This window comes from Terrapene carolina, unplaced genomic scaffold, assembly GCF_002925995.2.
Source record: "Terrapene carolina triunguis isolate 2854851 unplaced genomic scaffold, T_m_triunguis-2.0 Scaffold179, whole genome shotgun sequence".
NCBI classification, from domain to species: Eukaryota; Metazoa; Chordata; order Testudines; family Emydidae; genus Terrapene; species Terrapene triunguis.
In genome coordinates, this window is record NW_020664530.1 from 7,214,331 (window position 1) to 7,238,308 (window position 23,978).

The window sequence follows — 23,978 nt, forward strand, 5'->3', positions numbered from 1 at the left end:
GTATGAAGAAGATGGTGATCAGTTGTTCTTTGTTCACGGAAGGTAGGACGAGAAGTAATGGGTTTTAGTGTGCAGCAAGGGAGATTTAGGTTAGACATTAGGAAAAACTTTCTAACTATAAGGGTAGTTAATCTCTGGAATAGGCTTCCAAGGGAGGTTGTGAAATCCCCATCATTGGAAGTATTTAAAAACGTTGTTGGGCAAACACCTGTCAGTGGTGGTCTAGGTTTACTTGGTCCTGCCACAGTGCAGGGTGCTGGACTTGGTAACATCTCGAGGTCCTTCCAGCCCTACATTTCTATGATTGTGTGTGCTGCTGCTGCTTCTGGTTCCAGTCTCTGTTTCTGATATAGAAACTCCCAGCAGGGGTCAGGGTGACTTCCTAGAAAGTGGGAGGAGCAGGGGAATAATAATTTATACTCTGAGGAATTCTTATCTATAAAATTTACAAGATGCAACTATACTGAAATTAGACTAAATAATGCTAAAGTTCAGTTTCAGCTATAAATCAGGAAAATATAGGGAAACAGATTGAACTAAAGGACAGAATTTCCGCCTTAACTGAACTCATATTATCTTATTTGTGGGTTTGTTGCATCTACTGTACTTCGGTGTAAAATGTCTTATTTCATCTTGTGTTTTTTATGATGAAATAAGGTCTTAAGTAATGTTAATAGAATTTAGTATTAAGGCTACAGTTCTGTGCTTAATTCACTGTGTTTTGGTTGGCTATTTAAATTTAGTGTGTAAATTCATGAACAGTTCTGTGGTCTCATGACAATGGAGAATATCTACCGAAGGAAAGTGCAGAGGTTTGAGTTAAGGAGAAATTGACTTGAGGTTGGGGGTATAGTTGGTGTGGGAATTGTATGGTTTGCCTCCCTGCATTCTAAAAGTTCCTATGTTGCTGCTCTTGAACTTAGTGCTTGATGACTGGTGCCAGCAGGAGCAGCAAATTGAAATTGTAATTCTGCACAGTTTTGTACAGCTGGGGAAGTGCTGTGGGATGGAGCTGCAGCACAGATGTGGTTCCCTCAGAGAGGAGAAGAGGTAGGAAACACAAAATGGGGGAGATTGAGTGAGATTAGACATGCAAACCAAGTGATAGATGTGCAAACCAAATGTGTTGGTAGCAGCTGAGCTCATCCAGTGGTCTTTTGTAGCTCATCAAAGTACAATACAAAGCTTAAAGTCCCTTGCTGCTTCTGTTAGCACAGGTTCAATATGCTGTTAAGGAAGCCTACTCAACTTCTGACGTAATCATGTTCCTCATTTTCTGTCAAATAACTACCTCAGAGTTGAAGGAGCTTTGGAGGAAGTCATGTTCCATCTTTACCAAAAAGGAGGTGGTTGTGATGCATGAATTTTGGAGAAAATGATATTTTTGAGAGGTATAAATTCTGAGCAATGCAGAAAGTTAAATTCTGGTTTATTATAATTAAGCTATCTGGCTTAACCAGGAGGGGAAAAAATCTCATGTATCAATAACTTCCTTAATGGGTTTTTCTGTTTGTTGGAAGAGTAGGGTTATATGCCTGGTCTGTATTTGTGCATCCCGTGGCTGTCGTCTTTTAGGCATCAAGAGTTAAGGTAGTTAGTGGTACTATGTGGAGTTAAAAATGGTGTAGCATTGCTCCATGGTATTATTTTAAATTGTCAATAAATGTCATTGTGTTTGGCATATGTCTAAAACTGGAAGCACTAATTTATAGTCAAATACAGAATTTAAAATATAAGCTTATTTTTAAAAAAATGGAGTAACAAGGGAAATTAGTCCACGAGTGATCATTTTTTATTTATAGGACGTTAATTAACAATAGTATTCCTGTAAAATATACTTCATTTCAAAACATAGCATCACTAATTTCTTTTGGTGATCTGCATTAGCTTTATACTAGTTGTAATGCCAGTGTTTTTATCACCTTGAATGAAATGTTGGTATGAGTACATATAAGGAGGAAGCACTTCAGAATTAAAACTATACCCAAGTGATATATTTGGACATCTAGAAACTTCAGACTGCTTGCAAGACAAATCAATGTACTGTTATTTTTATTTATAAGCTGAATGGGCAGGCTCTGTGGCCGGATGTGCCTTGATCAGCTGAGGTCCTGCAAAATTAACAAGGTAGAAGAAACTGTAAAATTAGTGAGCTCATGAGAAGATTGGGGCCAGAACTGAATGGCAGCGATTAAAATTTCATCGTTTTTAAGGAACTGATAGAAGTCATAGTTTACCTAACCTTAAGGTGACAATAAGATGAAGAATAGGATGCCTATATAAAGAATGTTAATTACAGTTAAAAATTCAAGTGTGTAGCTAAAACATCATATGAAATCATACGTTGTGGTAAGCTAAATTCTCTAAAATGCAGTGGGCAGTGCTCTGGGTTTAGGGAAAAGCAGATTGTGTTTTAGTTTCTAATTTTGCTGAGGTGGTTTTGCACGTACAGTGGTAGCTATAGTGAAATGTCAGGCCAGGCTAAAATGGTATTTTATTCCATAGAGATCTGTGGGGTCATAGTGTTCCAATTTATTAAATGCATTTTAAATAGACGCTTTGAGATTTACTGGAAAAAGTTACTTATCTTCAAAAAAAGGGGGGAAAAGTTTCAGGAAGGCAAGCGCACCCTTAACAGAGTTTTCGACTCTTGGGGCAGTGAAGTCTCTGAACTGCCCAAATCGGTATTTCTGGGTTTCCATGATGCTGCTGCCCTTCTTGCTAAATTGCGTTTTCTTGACTCACTTAAAAAAAAATTTTTTTTTGCCTTTTTTCCTGCTCTGCTATCTTATTGCTCTATCTTTGTCCTTTGTTGGCTGTCCTCCCTTACCCTCCTTTGCTGCATCTCCATGGCCAGTTCAACAGCAAGCCTTGGTCTTGCAGCAAGCCTTCTGGACAGTGTATTTGCTATCTTTGTTCAGCTTATTCAGTTTTGGATTTAGACTTTATGCTAGGTTTGAATGAAATAGGTCTGCAAGTCCTTCTGACCACCTTAGCTTTTCTCTCATGCTCACTCTTTGGCTTGACCTGCAATGCACATATGCTCTCTTCTCCCAAAGCACCTCATTCTTCTTCTTTAAATGTAAAAGCTAGACATGGTAGGCAAAAAAATGCAAAGGTAACCCCTACAGGCTCAGTTAAAAGCATCCTGTGATTTGTAACATATGTCAGTCATAGGAAGATCGAAGGTCTTGAGTTAAAGGGACACATTAACTTGAAAATCAAATTTGTCTGAAAATTTTCTGCCTTCTGTTGCTACAAATACCATCTAAAATTACTAAAAGTAAAGAGATGACACTTTTTTCTTTTTAAATTTTGCTTTGGTCAGGTCTACACTAAAAACTTTTGCCCTACAGAAAGGTTAGGCATGTGCTCCCCCCCGCCATTTCTGTACTGGTAAAAGCCCTAGCATAGATGCTGGTATACTGGCATAAGAGTTCTTTTGTTAGCATAGTTTAATTTCTGCAGGGAACCAATATGGGAACTAAGCTATGCCAGCAAAAGCACTTTACTACTCTGGATAACTTTCAACTTAGTGTTTTATAAGAGCTGGCTGAGGAGCTCTCTGGACAGCTAATGTTGATTTTCTATAAGTCTTGGAGCAGTGGGGAAGTTCCAGAAGACTGGAAGAAATGTTGCACCAATTATTAAAGATAAACAGGATGATGCAGGTACTTGTGGGCCTGTCAGCTTGCCATTGATCTCAGGCAAGGTAATGGAGGAGCTGATACAGGACTCGATTAAAGAAAGGTGATGTAATTAATACAGATCAGCATGGGTTTATGGAAGATAGATTGTGTCAAAGTAACTAGATATCTTTTTTTGGAGGAGATGACTGGTTTGGTTGATAAAGGTAATAGTGTTGATGTAATATATTTGGACTTCTATAAGGTGTTTGACTTTGTACCACATGGCATTTTGACTAAAAAACTAGAATGATATAAAGTTAACATGGCATGCATTAAGTGAACTAAAAACTGGCTAACTGATAGATCTCAAAATGTAATTGTAAGCAGGAAATTGTCATCCAGTGGCTGTCTTTCCAGTGAAGTCTCACAGGGATCGGTCCTTGGCCCTATGCATTTTAACATTTTTATCAGTGACCTGCAGAAAACTTAAAATCGTCACTGATAGTTTTCAGGTGACACAAAAATTTGTAAATAATTAGAGGATAGGTCAATGATTCAGAGCGATGTAAATTGCTTGGTAAACTGGGCACAAGCAAACTGTGTTGTAATACAGCTAAATGTAAATGTATACATCTAGGAAAAAAGAATGTAGGCCATACTTACAGGATGGGGGTGAACTCTATTCTGGGAAGCAGTGACTTTGAAAAAGATTTGGGGGTCATGGTGGATAATCATCTGAATATGAGCTCCCAGTGTGAAGCTGTGGCCAAAAGAGCTAATGCAAACATTGGATGTGTAAGCAGGGGACTTTCAAGTAGGAGTAGAGGTTATTTCAGTGGCGCTCAATTTTTTCAGACTACGGTACCCCTTTTAGACAAACCCCTGATTTGTCTTGCATATCCCCAAATTTCACCTCACTTAAAAACTACTTGTTTACATAATCAAACATAAAAATGTCATAGCACACTATTACTGAAAAATTGCTTACTTTCTCATTTTTACAACATATTATAAAATAAATCAATTGGAATATAAATATTGTACTTCTATTTCAGTGTATAGTATATAGAGCAGTATAAACAAGTTGTTGTCTGTATGAAATTTTAGTTTGTACTGACTTTGCTAGTGCTTTTTATATAGCCTGTTGTAAAACTGGGCAAATATCTAAATGGAAGACCTCTGCATATCCTTGGGGGTACATGTACCCCTGGTTGAGAACCACTGAGTTATTTTACCTTTATTTGGCACTGGTATGACTGCTGCTGGAATGCTGTGTCCAGTTCTGGTTCCCACAATTCAAGAAGCATGTTGATAAATTGGAGAGGGTTCACAGAAGAACTACAAGAATGATTAAATTATTAGAAAACATGTCTTATAGTGATAAGCTATATAGTTTGAGTTCTTTGAGTCTAACAAAGAGAAGGCTTAGGGGTGACTTGATTACAGTCTATACATGGGGAATAAATATTTAATAAAGGGCTCTTCAATCTATCAGGGAAAGGTGTAAAATGATCCAATGGCTGGAAGTTGAAACTAGACAAATTCAGGCTGGATATAAAATGTAAATTCCTAGTGGTGAGAGTAATTACCCATTGGAACAATTTATCAAGGGCCATATTTGTTTCTTCAACACTGACCATTTTAAAATCGAGATTGGATTTTTTTTTTTTTTTAAAGATATGTTCTAGGAATTATTTTGGAGAAGTTCTGTGGCCTGTATTCTATAGGAGGTCAGACTAGATCACAATGATGCTTTCTGGCATTGGAATCTATAAATCCTCCTCAGCCCTGTAGGTGTGTGGAGGAGTCCTCATGTTGGTGGCCCAATCTGAGTGGGTTTTCCCTGAGCGGGGAGCTGTAGGGTGTTGCCACCACCAGCAGCTAGGGGAGAGAATGCCTGATATACTCCGTCACAGAGGAAAATAGTGCCCAGAATTTTATGCCATCAAATCTGTGATACAAAAATTGTAGAGGCCAGGCTTTCCAATATCTGGCCCATAATATTCTTATGTTAAAGAAAAAAATATGAGCAGAACTTTTTTACATGGAAAACTTTCATTTGAAAAATTATACTTTGATTGTTTTTAGATTATAATCTTACATCACATTTCTTTTATGTTAATGATTACAATTGAACAAACTTGCAAAGGTGTGTCTAACACTATTTTACGGAAGGGTGTGTGCTGCAGGGGCATAGTATTATTTCTGAACTCTTTACTGTACATTCATGCATATGTTGCCAAAGGTCTACTGTTGCACCCCCATTGGCATTTATATAGCTTCATAAGAAAGTTTTATGGAGTGCACATACATGTACATTCATGTTGCACATATTGAAATCTGAGGGGAATCATGCTGCCCATCTTTGGCGAGCGGAGGTGAAGGATAGTGAACTGGTTTTATATGCTTCAAACTGTCTGCTTCATACTAAGTCTATTACTGAGAAGACAAAGTCTGCTTTATGTGCAACAGATGCCAAGAAAAGGTTTTCTTTTATATGCCCAGATAAGTGTAGTACAAAGCTAAAATCTAAGGAGTCTATGGTAAGGGAGCTTTCCGTGAAAATTCTAATATTTTAAGGTCAGTTCAGCTGGACTTATTTTAAAACTGGTTGGAGCTAGACCATGTAGCAGCCTGAGTTGTTTTTAAAATTTGCTGTATGGTTCAGGCCTCTTGAAGGCTGGTCCAAATTACAGTAGGCTGGTGTCATAGACCAAATCATAATGCTTCTGTTGGGGCATGCACCTATCCTGGTAGCATTATACAGTATGTCTGCAGTATATATGTCTAGTGTGCCTGTTGCTCTTGTGAGCATATGTGCTTGTATTTATGTGTATACTTACTTACTGATCTCTGTGATAGGGTGTTTAGACAATTGCCTTTGTTTAGTGGTTATATAGTTAAATCACTGTTGCTCATCAGGGCAGGTAATTTTAAATTTAACAGGTGCCTTCACTCACTAGGGATTATAGAGAAATCTCTGGTCTGAGGGAGCAGGGTTTGACTGAGGTGTTAAAGACTGTTTTTAGGGTGGGAGGGACTTATTAGAAAAAAGTGCCTCTTGTCTAACTATTGGAATCGAAATGCCAAAAAGTTCATTTAAAGACTTTTTGGCTGCAAGAATATCATTTTGCATTTTTGGACTCTGGCTGTATAAAGCCTTTATTCCTTTTTTGGTTTGGCTTTGGCTTCGCTTTTTGCGATGACCACCAAAGGCCTAATATGATTGCAGCAGCTGTCCAGTGAGTAGGGTGAGTGAACCAGATTCTGCCAAGGACTGACAACTGCTTGCATACCCTTAAAAGCGTGTACTGTGTTTGCGATACTGAGAATCATATTCATTTTTAGAAAAATCAAATAAGTTCAGTATTTTGTGATATGTTGGCAAAATATGAAGAATGGAGTCCTGATCTTTATCTGTAAAATAATATATAATGAGGCTGCCAAGATTTATACTTCAAAAATCTCATATGCTTTGAATACTAGTAATGAATATACTGTGTAATATGTAGTGAAATTTCATTTTTCATAATATTTTACTGCTTTTTGGCACAGTGAAATCTGATACTTTGCTGCACCTTGTTCTAGGAGTGATAGAAGAGTATTCTCTTTCTATGGGTTGAAATTAGGCAAGGGTTAAACTTTTCAAAAGTGCCTGATTACATTACTTTTTTGAAAAAGTGACTAAGCCAATTAAGCATGTTTGATAATTTTACCCAAGAACTACAAGTGATTGTTGGGGTCAGAAAACTTATCACCTGCTTATTAGTACATAAGAGTTGAGAATTTAAAATAATAGAATTGTAGTTTATTCCACTTTAGAAATTGATTTTGGAAATGAATGGGTGTATGTAGGTTGGCACCATGCCTGTAAAAGATATTTTTAATAAGGTAATAACTCATGGAAATGTTTTATAAAGCACCATTGTTTTGAATTACAGTAGCACATTTTATAATTGATTGATATCGATGGATAAATATTGGTGTTTTTATAAGTTTCATACAATATGCACATCCATTTTTTCTCAACCTGAATTTCTAAAAGAAATGTAGCATTCTCTACTGGCTTTTAATTGAAAGCAAACTTTTATTGACTGGATTTAAAATAATATAGTCTTTTGCAACTGTTGTTTCTGTGTTATCGCGCAAGACATGGTTTTAATATTATTTTAGTATAAAGGAAGGGAGTCGTCTCTACTTTTCTGCCCTTTCCCCTTCAGATATGGAGATTCCAGAGTTTTAGCAGGAATGTTATTATATAGAGTAGTTCTGTTATCACTTTAAGATTCAATCAGTAGATTTCTCCATGGTATTGGCACCAGCATGAATGACAAGAATTTTAGTAGGTCTCAGTTTTCCTCTCTTTGGATGCGGGGGGGAAAATAAGGTGGCATTGGAAAAATGTGATGCAGGAAATTGTTGTGCTGCTGCATAAAGTTATTCATGTACAGTGTTAACACTAGCTAATGGGAAATAAAGGGAGATGACAGTCACCAAGACATTTGGTATGACTCATCACTGCTTAGGAGTAGCAAAGGGATCTTTGCAGCCTTTGGAAGTGGAGTAATTATTCTGGAGTAAAGTTACTTTGGATACATCTACACTGCAATAAAAAACCCGTGGCACCAATTCTCAGAGCCCAGGCTCACGGAGCTAAAAATTGGGGTGTAGACTTTTGGACTTGGGGTGGAGCCCAGGCTCTCTCACCCTTCCCCCTTGTTGGGGTCTCAGAGCCCAGGCTCCAGCCTGAGCACCATCACCTACACAATTTTTAGCCCCTCAGTCCAAGCCCTGCAAGCCAGAGTCAACTGACCCAGGCCAGGTCTTTTATTGCGGTATAGACATACCCTTTGATTTCACAGTTGTGCCTATCTGCGTGAGTTATGTCAGCATAGCTATAGCAGAATAATTTTTAACTTTGTTTAATTAAATTGGTTTTGTGTTATTGATACTGCTGCACCATGTGTGCTGAGATTATAGTTTTGAGTTTGAGGATTTTCACTGGCTCCTTGGTGAATAAATGCTGGTACATATTAAACATTGTGCTTCCTCTCTTGCTTCATGTTCTTTTTCTTTCAAGTTAATCGAAAACTTGGAGATCCATTTGAGGAGTTTAGGAGATGCAGAGTGCACCTTTGCTATACCTCCTGAAAATTAAAAGATGGCGTGTGACGGGGGGCCCTGTTTGTTGAAGGGGGCTGCCCCCGTTGGCCCTGTGCAGGGTTGTTACACCCCGTCACACTGTCGTCTGGACTCCTTGTGGGATGGTCCTCAGTGGGGTCGCAGGACCCCTGGCGAGGCAGAGCAAACAAAACAATCTATGTCCCCTGAGCCTTCTGGCTGGGGCAGGCAAACAGCCACTGGGGGTTCTGAATCTCTGCGCGGAGCAGAGCAAACATACAGTAGCCACCCTCTAGTGGCAAGGGGGGGTAGGGGAACCAGGGCCCACTCCGCTCCACTAGGTTCTGACTCAGAGCACTATGAAGCTGGGAAATTCCCCATTATGGGATTAAGCATCGGCTTCTACTACATTCCCTGGGTCACTTCCTACCATAAGCTGCATCTTGTCATCTCCCCGGCTGGCAGCGGCTCAGCATCCCTGTTGATCTCTCTGATCATTTGGTTGCTCGCAGCTTATTTCCGAGACTATGGTTCCCACTGCTTGGGGAGTCTCTGGTTTCTCTGCCGGAGCTTGCGACTTGTGTCCTTCCTCCTCAACCAGCCCAGACTGAGCTGGGCTGTCTCCTTTTATCTGTCCTTTCCACCAGGAGCGTGCACAGCAGGGGTGAGGGGGCATGGCCTCCTGGGCCCACAGTGATTGGTCTGTCCCCGTTGGCTCAGTATGGGGTTGGGGCACTTGTTCTCAATTTGTTCAATGGTTTGGTGTCTATATATTTGCACTGTGAAGAATCCTTAATTCTCCATTTGTGCATCAGATATGATAGTTTTCCATGTAATGTTCTGGTACGGTTTTGGTTGTCCACAGTCTCCGGTGGAGCAAGAAACCAGGCAGTTCTACTTTGGGATAATCTGTGAGGTGCTTGTTGTTTACTTCAGAGCCTGCCCATTGCATCCACCAGGTGTCATCTGGGTTGAAGCTGGGTGACAGAAGAGCTTCTTCAGCTGCCTAGAATGGTTGGCAAGACTTAAGGAGAATGCAAGGTGAATGAATGAGGTTGTCATTCAATGGGAGATTTTGGTTAGTGAGAGCTTTCTTATACTCTCGCAATGTTCCCATCTCTCGCCGGATGGTTGGAGGAAGGATGTTTGTGAGGATTGGAAGCCATCAGAGTGCATATATTGATGCAACTCTTTGTTTTATGGCTCACCTGCTTCAGATGTTGACAGGTAAGACTGTGATCGAGAGTGACCCCTAGGTAGTGGGAATTAGGATCGTGGGCAATTTTCTTGCTGCAGAAGTTTACAGTATGCATCCTCCTAGCTTCAGAATTGCTGAGATGGAAAGCTGATGACATCAGTTTTGCTGGATTGGGTTTGAGCTGCCAGTACCGAATTTTCCATCCTCTTCAGATCAGTATTAAAGGTGTCTTCTGCTTCTTTGAGTACTGCGGCCTGTGTCATTAGTGCCAGGTCGTCAGCATAAATTAACTTGCAACATTTCATTTTGGGCACATCGCGTGTGTGTGTGTGTGTGTGTGTGTGTGCGCCCATTTTTAAAAACGGATGGTGGTAGTACTGATCCCTATTTGAGAGGCCATTGTGCAGATTCTGCTTTTTGCTAACCTAACTTCCAAGATGGCACGTAAGGTTCTTTCCAAAAGCATTGATCTAGTGAGTCAAAATGTCTGGTCACACAGAAGCAGGTTGGATAGTTTCAGCAGAAGGCCCTTGTGCCAGACAGTGTTATAGGCTGATGACCAGTCGATAAAAGCTGCAGCCTTTTCAAGCTTCCATTGAAAGCTGGCCTCGCTATGCAGTCAGTACAAGCACTTGGTCACAGCATTCGCCCTGCCCTAAAACCGGTTGGGGGGTTGTGGTTTCCATGATGATGGTCAGCCTCACCAGGCTTGCCCGCTCCAGTACTTTGTATGTTGTACAGAGGAGGGAAATAAGGTGGTAGCTTGTGGATCATTGGGCACTTTTTCTGGTTTGAAAAGGGCGATGACCTTTGATCATCTCTAAGAGGTTGAGAATTGGCTGGTGTTGATGAATTCTGTGGATAGTGCTGCCTTCTAGTCGTGCCCTTTTGGCCTGAGATATTCAAGGAAGTCTGGAAGGATGCCATCAGTGCCAGCTGCTTTTCCTGCTTTGGTGGTAGAAATGGCAGCATCAGTCTTGGCTCTTGTAAAGGATTGACAGAGACTTGTAGAAGGGGCGCTTTGTGTGCAGGATTCTTTAAGAGCTATTTCTCCTCTCAGTTCATTTGTTGGCTTACAGACATCTTAGAATTTCTTAGTAGGAGGCTGGCAGAGCTGTTAGCAGAGACTTGAAATGTATGTGGGTTTGATGGTGTCGCTCCACCTCCACAGAATGGCCCATGTTATTTGTGAAATCTGTGGCCTCCATCATCTCTGTCCATCATTGTTGTGTAGAAATCAGTGATTCCAAGAGAACAGTGGCTATGTTTGGGTCACCAGAAGCTTCATACTCCCTTAGGAGAGTTTTGCTGTCTGGGCTCCAGCATGGCATAAAGAAGTTCCTGTAACCATGGAGGATAGTCTTCTTTGTGGCTTTAATAATAAGCTTTGTGAAGAGGTTGAATTTTTAAGGCTTTGGAGGTATGCTACTAATGGGTTTTATTTTATGGTAGTGGAGAAATCCAGGCAGTCCACCCATCTCAGGTTCCAGCATGGAACTGGTACACTGGTAATGATGATGAGTTCGAGGCCAATTATACCGCCACTGGCTTGTGCTGACTGTGTGGGAAGGGGTCCAGGACAGTTCAAAATGCAATGAGTTGTGATCCACTGGAGTCCATAAATCAGGTCTGTGTTCTTTCTTCCGTCGGGCTGAGCAGAAGGTTCACTTTTTTTGTTTTGCATCAAAAGGTACTGAGCCAGTGCGCACTCAGTGAGCCATTTGCCTACGCTGTCGTTCATTGAATAGCCCCATGTTGGATGGTGGCAGTTAAAATTGCCAAACTATGCAGATGGGTGTTGTGATTTTGATAGGGTTGGTAAAGATCACTGCTGATTGGGTAGCTTACACATGTTATATATTGTCAGCTCACTGACTTGGATACCAATTGTGAAACTGCCATCTGTTGTTGGTAGTGCATTGGCTATGTTTTTTAATTTTGGCCTGATATAGGTGGCCATTCTGTGTTCTGGATGGTTTTGGTGGGAGAGAAGGATGTATCCATTTTGAGCTGCCTTCTGCAGTGTATGTTTCTTGCAGCACCAGGACGTTGATGGTGATGTCTATCAGCAGCCTTGCGATGACATCAACCTTTGAACAAGATAGGCCCTGAACGTTAAGTTCGCATAGACAAATGAACTAGCCCATTAGTCAATTAGTGTAGCTCTTGAAAAAGTTGCTATTTTGACTGAGAAGTCAATGAATAATCATCAGTCTACAAAGTGGTGGCATTAGTTCATACACATAAATTAAAATGTACTTACCAGGGAAGACCACATGAAGGTTGCCACCATTGCTCCCTTGCTTCATGTAAAGCCCTGGCAAGAAACTGACAGAGAAACTTCACTAAATGTTTATTTTCTTTGTTCCACCATTTGAAACAGATTCTTGTCAGGGGGTGCGTATTGAGCCAAGCTGAAGTTGTGATAGAGGTCCATGGAAATGAATAGATAATGCTTCTAATGAAAAGTGCTTTGTTGGCCTGAGGATATACCATAAATGCTAAAGTCAAAACTTATATTGATGTCAGTAATGCAGGATCATGCTCCTAAAGGGCAAATTCATTATCTTCAGTTACCCATTTTGATCCATCAGGATCATAATTCCAGATAGTGTCTGATCAACATTTTTTTCCCTTTGTTTTTTCTCTCTTGCTCATGTTAATCAAGGTTATGAGTTTACTTTGGCAGAATATTATGAAACTTTCTCATAGGACTCTTCTGCAGTTCTGTGTGTTAAGTTTTGGGGAGTGCAGCAGACAATATACATTGTATTCTGAAAAACTGTTCAGGATATATGCCACGCAGAATGAGATGGTTTCATTGCACCCTTGACGTGTACTAAGAGGTGCATTGGGAATTGCTTTACCAGTTCGTTAACATGAATAGAAGCTGTGGTCAGTGCTGGAGGAAGGTATGGCTGGAATCTAAATTCTGTGCGCCAAAGCCACACAGCAAGTTAGTGGCTGAGCTAGGGTTATAACTCAGAAGTTCCTGGTTCCTAGTCTCAAACTCGGTCCAACAGAGCATCCAGTCTTTCCAAGAAAGGACACTGACTGACAGTTCAAGACTGATCTTCTACACATTGCTGATAACAGTGCTTACCTGTGTGAGAAGTCCCATAGACTTTTAACTTCAGAAGATTGAGCCTTTAGTTTTGAACTGGCAGTGTTTTTTTTCTTGGAAGGCAGCGTGTTCTGGTGGACTAAACACGGGACTGGAATCCAAGAATGTCAGATTTCTAATTCCAGCTCTGTCATTGCCTTGCTGAATTGTTGCCTTGGGCAAGTCACTATAAATCCCATGCCTCAGTTTCCCTATCTGCAAAATGGGGCTGATACAGTGTACAGCACTGTGAAAATAAGTTCAAAAGTATTGTAGATATTACTCTTTCCGCTACACTACATAGTGGTTTTTCCTTGCCATGACTGATTCCAAGGGCTTGAAATCTAAGTGAAGATATCCAGAAAAGTCATGCATGTACAACTGTATTTTTTGTTCTCTTTGGAGTCTTCATCATCATCATCATCATCACCTTATGTAAGAAAGAAACTAAGTATAAGTAATTGGTGTGGACTTGTTCATATCCTCCAATTTCACACAGGGGGCCTTCTGAGCGTGAATTTTAAAATAGACTTGAACAGTGCATTCAGTAACTTTACCTATGGAATAAAGCTTTCAGATTTTCATAGAAAAAAGTTGTCTATAACAGCAACCTTGCTGCATAGCAAAACTTGGTTTTGCTGTACATGTAGCAGCATAGTGTATTTTCTTAGCAGATAAGTAGGAGAGGCTACTTTCATAGGAAACTTATAGACCTGTGTGTTGATTTGTTGGTGGGCACGAGATGGAGGGCTTCTGAGAGCTCGGCCAGAGAGAGAGGCAGCTCCAGCTGGTCTCAGTCGCCTGCACTGACTGTAGGGAGTTTGGTCTAGAGCACCCTGCAGGCTTCGGCGTCGGTCGGATCCAGGGAGAAAAGGCTGGTGTAGAATGTCCTGGCCCTTCCACGCATCTCCTCCAGATCCGTGAGGGGGGTGCCATCCTCCACCATGAGGCAGGTGACGTGCTTTTTGGCCCCCCTCTTTTTCTCCAGGGCATAGAAGAAGTGGAAGCTGTGATCCATCTCCCGCAAGAGACAGATGCGGGATCGAACAAAGGCACCCCGGGCAGCTATTCTTTATTACTGTTAAGTCAAATAACCTCTCATTCCCCTTCTGGTTTTTCTATGAATGAGTGGTATGTGGAAAGAGCTGTGTAAGCAATTGTAGCTTTATCCATCTGTTTTTCTTTCAAATTTTGTGCCAAATGACTAGAAGAGGCAAATTTCTTAAGTCTAAAAAGTTAGTAAACTCAGTTGATTATAATCATATATTATAAGCATTTAATTGCAAAATTCAAGATGGAAACTAACCAAGTCATACTGAAATATTGTAATCAAATGTGGATGTTGCAGTGAAATTTAAAGCATGTAAGGAACAGACACTTGCAAGTTGATAGGTGTCTGAAAAATAAATTACATAAATATTTGAAAAAAAATTGAAATGTTCCTTTGCTCCCCACAGTCTGTTAATTTTAAAGTGGTAAGATCCCAAATTGATTATCAGAAACAGCTTTAGGATTGCACCTCAAAACATTTGGAGTAAACTATCTGTTCCATTACACACATCTGACTTCAGGCAACTTTCATCTTCTGTGTGAGGACTTGTCAATGTGTAGAAATAACTGACATTGACTCTTGTTTGTATATTTCGGACTGAATGCCCTGTATTATATTGACATGTTTCTAAATTAGAGTATGCTAGTGTAAAATTGAATGTCTGCTAAATGCAGAGCACCTTCATGAAAACAAGATGTATTTTAGAAGTTTCTCAATAAATGTCTCAAAACATTGAAATTTATTTTATTGCTAGAACTTGCTTTTTTAGCTACCAGACATATTTTATAAAAAATACATTTTTTGAAAATAGTCTTACTGATGCTTATTGATATCAGTAAAATAATCAGGGATGCTGTTAGATTTAAGTTTTTATATTCTTGTCATCAACATCTGTTGACTTCCTTACACCAACTGTTTTACTTTCTGACATCCAGGTACCAAAATGAAACAGCTAGCTTTATTTATTTTACTTGTTCACTTCAGAATAGTAGTCTATTATCAGTTGCCATGCAGCTAAGAAGCTCTGTGGAGGAGTGGGTAATTTCTAGGGAATAGTATATGCTACTTTCAGAAAATATTTATGTCCTATATAGATATTTCTTTGTATAGGTATTTTTTTAAATGTCCTTCTAATTTCAGGTATTAACTATATTACTATACTGTACTGTATTATTCTGGATCATATGCAAATAATATGTTCAGCAGCAGTTTATTTTTAAGATCTTCATCCTGGATCACTTAAATTCAGAATTAAAAATTCATAGCTAATTGTCCTACATCATATGTGAGAAATAAAGCCTTCTATACTGTACCTATCCTGGGTGTAATGAATGGCTGGGAGAAATTACTAGCTAGAGGCCAGTGATCATTTCTCATGGGTTAACCTCCAGAAATGTTATTTCTGTTACTGTCTGAAAAAATAAAATGGGCTTGTGGATCTTTCATGGTTTGGTGTGTACCTTGAATTCATTACAGAGAACTAATAATGAATGTTAAAGATCTTTAATATCCATCTGCAGCAACCATGTATACTGATGACTCCTAAAATATTCAATATTTTGGCAGTTTAACAGTATGGTTGTCTTCCAAATTCTTATTTTAATGAATAAAGCTGAACTGATATGGAAGGCACACAGTAAAATCATTGCTCTTCCACTTACATATTTAAAATTAAGGATTTGTTGTACATAAATTGTAGTCATTCTCGGTTTGGGTTTCAAATATGACACCCAAAATAGCCATCAACTGCATGGCACTCTAAATATGTAATGTTCACTTTTGGATGACTTAATGGTATATCTTTTGTTCTAGCAGCTGATGAAATTGAATCTGATGTCAGTGAATGTTATTAACTAATTACTTTTTTTTGGTAGGTTATCTTGCAAGGGGATATCATTCTTCGTATGTAAAGAACATCTTTTTGGTCACTGAATTTGGAATGTTACTTTACTTGTGAATCTGATGGAGGAATAGCCAGATCTCAGACTTCTACTCTGGAAGGCTTTACAGGAAATACAAGATGTCGTCGAATAGGAGTCAGAACCCACATGGACTTAAACAGATTGGTCTCGACCAGATATGGGATGACCTTAGAGCTGGAATTCAACAGGTTTATACCAGACAAAGTATGGCAAAATCCAGATATATGGAACTCTACACGTATCCTTATACTTAAAAATAAATAAATAAAAGTTGGTAAATATTTTACCGTCAATTAAGAACTAAAATCATCTTATAACTTAAAGTAAGTTTTTAAAACTTTTGATGGTGTTTTATACTTTTTGTTTTTAAACTTCATTTTTGAAAATGGTTAGCCTTTCCTATTTCGTTGTGACAAAAACAAGTAGAAAGACCACTGGTATAATAAAAATCATGAGTGAATGTGTTTAGCTTGATAAATGCTTGTCTTGAAAATATTTTTTTAATAATTGTACTTATTTTTAAAATGTCAAGTGGAATGCTATTAGTTTTACAAGACAGCAGACACTTAAAGGTGATTTTTAATAGATAATTTAATAGTTACAAGGTGCACTAAATATGATCATTCCTCATTAATGATCAGTACAGTGGAAACATTTTTTCCTTCTACCCTTTTCACTTTTGACATTTTACTGTAAGGTTTTTTTGTAATGTTCAGTTACCTACTTCAGAGTAGTGGAAGAATTTTCTCTTGCAGTAGGACTTGTCCAACCATAGGGTTAGCATCTTTCTCTGCAGAATACTCGAGTCAGTTTCAAAGCTTTCAGTCTGGAGTAGGGAATAGCTCTGTGAATTTCTCTCTAGAATTACTGGCTTCCACTAAGATAGCAATTGAAATTTTTGAGCAGCTCCCAGTCTAGTGATTGCTTTAATGTTTAGAAGGATTCTAAAACAGTGTGGTGTTTTTGTTTTCATGTTCATGTTGGCCTAATACTTGGAAGTTATATTCAAGGAAAATGTTCCTGCTCAGAGACTCTTCTGTCAGATCTGTTATTTATAGTGGAGAAAGGCAAAAAGCATCAGGAAGTATATGTCTCCTTTGAAATCTTCAGGCCTTTAAGGGAAGAAGTGAGTCTTGTGAACTCTTGAGACACGCAGATGATTTTCACAAAGGTCTGGAAAATGCCCTTTCTGCTTTGCAACCACCAGTTCCCTCTTTTTACCCTCATAAGAACCTTGTATTTCTGCAGTAGGGAAGGTACTTCATAACAAGAAAACACTGTCATGAAGTTTAGAGATAGAATAAAGAAAAATGTCATTTGGAAGTGAAAGTGTTCTCTCCTAATTTTTAGTCTAATTCTGTTATACTCCTTGATGAATTAAAATGACCGTTTTAAACGGTTGGTAAGCAGACGGGCATGATATATCTCAATTGAGCTTTTTAAAATATTCTTGAAACTGTATTGGAGTTTCAGAAATTGTGCATCTGTCAAATTGCAGTCCTATTTGTAGGATTCAGTGTTGTGAATAGATGGGGACTTAATTTCAAAACTTGAAGAAAGTTTGTGTGGAGGATGGATGGAGGAAGGCTGTGTAATGTAAGCAGTTCTCTAGATTTCATAAGAGGGTAGGGTGATGTATGTAATCTATCAAATGTTCTTCAGAGTGTGCTCATAGAGTGTGCTCATAATAATCTTCTGAATTGTGACTTCAGATTCCAAATCAGTGGAAATAACCAATCTATTCTTCGTTGGATTTTTACAGAGTGCTCTTTCAGTAATAGTTGGGAATGTGTTGAATTCTGGACTTAATGCTTCGGGATCTGGTCTTAGAATTTCGAGAGCAGACCAGATAGGTTAACTTTTTTTAGCCCCAGATCTAGATGGGGCAGGCTGTGTGTTGGCTGAATGAGAAGAATCTACAATATTTAAATGAGTGCTAGAAATATTAAGAAAGTGATGTGCAGTAGAACTTATGAGAACACTGAGATTCAACTGTATTCCGTTTCTAGTGTCTAAAAATCTCTTGAAATATATAGACTTGAGATCCTTCTTTTATAAACCTATTACTTGAAGGGAAGGGAGAGAACCAATATGCTGGAAAGGCCTATCTGTGTTTTTACTCTTAGGTTTTTTTATTTTTCCAAAGCAAATAAAGTACAAGTAGTACAAAGTAAGTCATACTAGATCAGATATATTTAAAAATACAGTTTGAGGATACTCTTTTCTCTGTTCTATATCTATATGTCTGGAAATGGTAGGGACCCACTATGTGTTAATGTTACTGCAGGTTAATGAAACAGAATCACATAAGATATCTGAGATTCTCATAAATGCAAGATCTGAATGATACCTCAGATACCCTCTGAAGGGTAAAGATCCACTAAATTCAGATCTTAGTGCAATTCACTTTTTAACCTCTTTTGTATTACCTTACCTTTTGCCATTTTAAGGCAACATCTCGCTGTAGAATACAGAGATAAAGTTGTTTATTACTACAGTAGCACTGGTTCGGTATAAAATGGTTTGAGAACAGCTTCAAGCTGTCCCACAGTTTTAAATTTCATTGAGCAAATAAGCATTGTGGGAAAGCTGTATGTTTCAAATGGAAGATTTTTTTTTTTTTTTTTTTTTACAAGATATCATAAGTAGTTTTAAATTAAAAGGTGCTTGGTAAAGTATCAGTCAGTTTACTCTTAAATACACTAAAGAAAACATCCTCTTCTATGGAATATTTTATGTAGGAAAAGATTACACTTGAGGATATTGCAGATGTTCATATTGTTCATTTGGTCAATCATGCCCTAATACAGTGATCATTACTTGGTATTAGGATCCATGTGGTATTAGGATACCAAATGAATAACTTGGTATTAGGATCCATTACTCTTGGAACCACTAAGCAGATCTGAAGAAGAGCTCTGTGTAAAGTCAAAAGCTTCTTTCACCAGCAGAAGTTGATCCAATAAAAGATATTACTTCACCCACCTCGTCTCTCTAATATCCTAGGAGCTACGTGGCTACAACAGCACTGCCGGCAAGAATGAAAAGTAATTCAGCATTGTTCATTAGAGCAAAGTAGTCTAAGGAACATCAGAATTCACACTTGAAGCAGCCTCATTTTTCCATTAATCAAGAAAATCCAATGTGTGCTCCCTTTTTGTCCAGCTCCCCAACCATGATATAAGTAATGGCACAAACTGGATCTGCAGAGATTTTTCTTTTTTTCTTTTTTTCTTTTTCCTTTCAAAAAGGACTAAAGTTTTTTAGAATATCTGCCTTTTACCATTTGTCTAAATTCAGAATGCAGTTTCGAAATGATAGCAGAATTGTACCGCCAAAACCTATGTAGTGAAGAGCGTTTGGCTGCCATATACAGTAATAGTACACTTAACTTTCTAGAGTAACAGTATCATCCTGAGTGACCGGGGTGTCAGCTTCTAGGCAGAAGACATGTAGACAGCAACAGTGTGATCTAGTATTCATATACTTAAAAAGACAAGAGATTTATGTTGTGTTTATAATGTGTTTAGATGATTAAGGGGAAAATAAAATTCCTCTTCGAGTAGTGTCCCTGAGGATGCTCCACTGCATGTACACATGTGCCCCTTTGAGATTTTTTTTTCTACTAACAGTGCCCTGTGTCTCTTTGTGTCGGACGCAGAGCCTATATAGGGATGCCTGGGCAAACTGCCCCAGTTCCTTCTCTACTGTTTCGGCCTGAGACACCTCTAGGTGCCCACCTTGAGCATGCTTTGGCTAGTTTGTATTCTTGTTATGGTGGTTTGTTAAGATTAGTTAGTTGTTAGTAGTACTGAGATGATAGAGTTTTGGGGTGTTTTTTTTCCCTTCCTCTCTTTTTCTCGTTAGGGAGCATTGCCTTTCTGGTAGGGTATGCCTGGCTTGCCAGGCTTCAAACGCTACCACTCTTGCTGAGAAACTGCGCTTGTGAGCGATGGCCAGTCTAAGTGAGTCTGTTGATTGAGGAGTCCCATGTCTCCTAGAAGTGCAATTTCTGCCTAGCCCTCAAATTGAGGGCATGAAAGAATAGGGAGACTAAGCTCAGACTGTTAATGATGGTGTGCTCACTTTAACCAGCATCTGACTTAGGTCACGAACCTCGCCCCCATCCCTTACATTTGTCTCTGGACTGATCCAGCTTTCCTTCCACCTTGGTGCAGGCTTCCCCTAAGAAGGAGAGGTCACTGGAGGCTTCTGAGAAGGCTTCCTGAAAGAGGAGTATGGATTCTCATCTGAAGGAGCTTGCTCTGAAAAAGCCCAGTTCCCCTGCAAAATCTGTGGTCTCCAAAGCCTCGACCTCTCGGCTCAGTACTGTTGAGTCAAAGGATTTCTCCGGTACAGGCAGAAATGGAAAGCCCCAAACTTGAGGGAGAGACATGGCTCTGACAGGGCTTTGGTATGCTCTACTAGGTACAAAGAGGGCAAGCATAAGCACCCCGGTCCAGTACTGTCAGGCTCAGTCCCACCGTCAGTACCTACCCATTCGACACTTTAGGTACCAAGCAAGCAACAGCGCCAGATTCCATTAGTGCCTACATTATGCCCACCACGATGGTACTGTCAGTATCAGCTACTGCATCCTCAGCTACCGCATCAGTACTGATTCCCTACTCAGTACCGCAAAAGGTTAGCTATACGAGGGACCAGTCTTTATTGGATGAGTCAGAATCCTTGCTCCTCATGGGTACCGAGTGTCTTTTGGTACTGAGAGCTTGGTCTCCAGATTGCTACCTTCCCAAAGTACCTCAGGACTCTCCACCTTTTTGTATATGGGCTCCTTCATTGGACGATGTGGAGGAGGATGAAGGGACCTTCCAGTTGGCCTTTCCTGTTTCAGTCTCACATTCCCCAACATATCCTGTCAGGAACCCATTCTTTGACAGTCCTGGGGAAAATAGCAACCATCATCAAAAGTGGAACCAACCCTGCATGCCATCCTCACTCCCATATGCCACATCTCCCCCTCTGAGTGGCCATACAGGGATCCCTGGACTGCTTACTGACAGCAATTCTCCAGACCACCGCCATCTCAAAGGGATATTAGGGTTGTTCAGTCCTCTCCCTCTCACAGCAGGAGATGTTTGAGGAACAGGAGGCCAGGCCACCCCTAAAACACTCATTTGTCCTCATCTCCAGATGATGCAGTTATGTGTTCTCCACCTTCTGTGACCAACAGTTTTTGGCAATTTCAAGATCTCATGTAGAGGGTAGTTGACACTCTTCAAATTCCACTCAAAAAGGTCAGGGATTCACAATGCAAGCCGTTGGATATTCTACAGTCAGCAAAATCCTCCAGGGTGGCATTACCCATCAATGAGGTGCTCCTGGATCCAGCTAAGGCTGTGTGGCAAACACCTGCTACTATTCCACCAATGTGTAAAAGGGCAGATAAAAAGTATGATGATTCCCCCCCCCCCCCCCCAGGAATCTGATTTCTTGTTTTCCGACCCTCCACCTAACTCCCTAGAAATGGATGCGGTAAATGAGCAGGGCAGGCAACACTTCTCAAGTCTGTTCCTCATGACAAGGACAAAAGAGACTGGATCTGTTTGGACAGAAGTCCTGTTCATCCTGAACTGCAAGGGTGCTGTTAGTGAACTATCAGGCTGTTATGGTCAGATACAATTTCATAAACTGTAGCATTGCTTAAATGTACTGGTGTCTGAGATATGTAGGGCTGCTACGTGGGCTTCAGTATGTACATTTTCGAAACACTATGCTTTAATCTATGCCGACAGAGTCAGTGCGGCTCTGGGTACTTCTCTACTATCTTCAGTTCTGGACTCCGTTCCGAAGCTCCCTCCCTCTGAGAAAACTGCTCAGAAGTCACCTGAAGTGGAGCACCCATAGGGTCACTACTTGAAGAAAAAGAAGTGGTTACTTACCTTGTGCAGTAACTTCAGTTCTTCGAGATGTATGTCCCTATGCGTGCTCCACTACCCACCCTCCTTCCCCTCTGGTTTGGACTGTTTTCTGTGTAGATGTTCGGGTGGAGAAGGAACTGAGGGCAGTTCATCTGCACATCCCTGTATGGTTCTGGTCTGGAACGAGGAGGCATAGGGTGCATGTGTGGGCCGAACTGGCACTGCTAGTGGGAAAATCTCCTGTCAAGGGTTTGAGATATGCATGCACATCTGAAGTGGAGCACCCATATCTTGAAGATCTGCTGTTACTGCACAATGTGAGTAACCCCTTTTTGTGTTCATTCTCTCCACCCTGTTTATCTGACTTGATCTATCTGTAAGTCACTTTCAATGTCAGATCAGCAGTGTCTCTTCCAACAAAGAGAAAATATTCTTACTGGCTAATTTATTGTCTCCGAGGAAACATGTCCGCTAATCCAGACCCTGCCTAAAGAAGTGACCAAACAAAAAATAGATGGGTAAAACTTTCAAAAGCATCCAAGTCCTATTTTCAAGTTTACTTCCATAATAGAGAGCTAATACACTGCCATAATTAGCACAACATATACAGTAGTACTAATAAGTATTATTTTGCTAACCTCTCTATTCTGTCTGCTCCAAACACAGGATGAAAGCATGAATGATTGTCAATAAATTGACTGATGAATAGAAATATCAAAAGTTTTAAAATATTGCATTTCTTTTTGGAGTTCCACCGTAAGTGTGCATTTTACTTTGGGTAAAAACATTCGTATGTTTTCTTTTCTTCAAAATAGTGATTCTTCAATTTTCTGCATACTCTGCCATAAATCTTGTGGAATAGCCTCACAATCTTCCATTTCCCTGCAGCACTTTCCCATGGTTGTTTGTAAAACGTAATCTGATGATCATTGTTCTCAAGGAACTGTCTAATCCACTTATTCTTAATCCATTCAGAGCAATCATATTGAATGGTTCTAATTTTTAAAACAAAATCTGGCTACTTTATATCTTTAAAATCTATACTGTTTAAACACTTCAAAAGCTATGCATTTGTAATAAATAACAATTCTACTCATGCAGGTAGAACACTTAACCTGCTTTAACCTTTTTCATTTGTTCTGGGGAGAGATGGGAAGTGCACAATCTGTAAAATATTCAATCAGGTAAGTGCCATTTGTGTAGATACTGGCATTTAAGAAACTCTGTCATTTAGTTTAAAAAACAAACAAACAAAAAAACAAGTTACCCATCTCATAAGAACATCCAAAACATTTGGTTAGTCAGTATTCCATGAAATTAATTTCTATGTGAAATATACATTAAAGGGAGCTGTCCAAATTTAGGATAATCTGAAATTTGCATAAACATTATTCCAATAAGCCCATACTCCAAAAGCTGTTTGTTACACTAAAGTGTTCTGATTAACAATTCACTAATTACTTTTAACAAGGATTTCCCAGGTATTCAATTTTAATATTTAGATTTAGGAACTTTACTAAAGATCATGTTTTGTTACACCTCATTATCTACTGCATAATCTTTTCCTTATTTGTAAATTTGTTTTACTGTGATTAAAATTTTTGTTCAACCACTTTCTGCTTTACTCCTTGAAATCATTTTTCTTTTATCACTTTCTTTGACCTCTGTTAGAGCTAAATATTAGCATATCTGTGGGCAGAATTAGACTCATCTAGTATTCTTCTGTTAAATGTAATTGCTTTACCTACTATGCCAGCTGTAAACAAACACATCTACCTACCATTGTGAACTAAAATAACAGTTAAATGCAGTGTATTTACAGTTTATAAACTTAAAATAACTTTTTTATAAATTAAAATATAAAAACATGGTAAGGGGTGTGTGTGTGTGTATGTATGTATGTATGTGTATATATATAATATGTATTTTGGCAGATTGGCTTTGCTACAATATCAGTAGGAGGACTGCCCAAGCAAATGGTCAAGTGCAATACAAATTCAGGCTAGCTCTAGCTATTTAGGCCACAGGCATTTCTATCTTAACCAAAGACAGCTGCACAGAAGCCTCCACTG

General features: G+C 39.4%; 1 protein-coding gene across 1 annotated transcript in view; it reads left to right on the forward strand.

The window, feature by feature from the left end:
• Positions 1-23,978, forward strand: part of LOC113407010 (cullin-1) — an 83,036-nt gene that overhangs the window by 4,431 nt on the left and 54,627 nt on the right. Inside the window, exon 2 of the mRNA XM_026654064.2 lies at positions 15,977-16,262. Coding sequence (XP_026509849.1) covers positions 16,123-16,262 — 140 coding nt within the window. The 5' untranslated portion in view covers positions 15,977-16,122. The remainder of the gene's footprint in view (positions 1-15,976; positions 16,263-23,978) is intronic.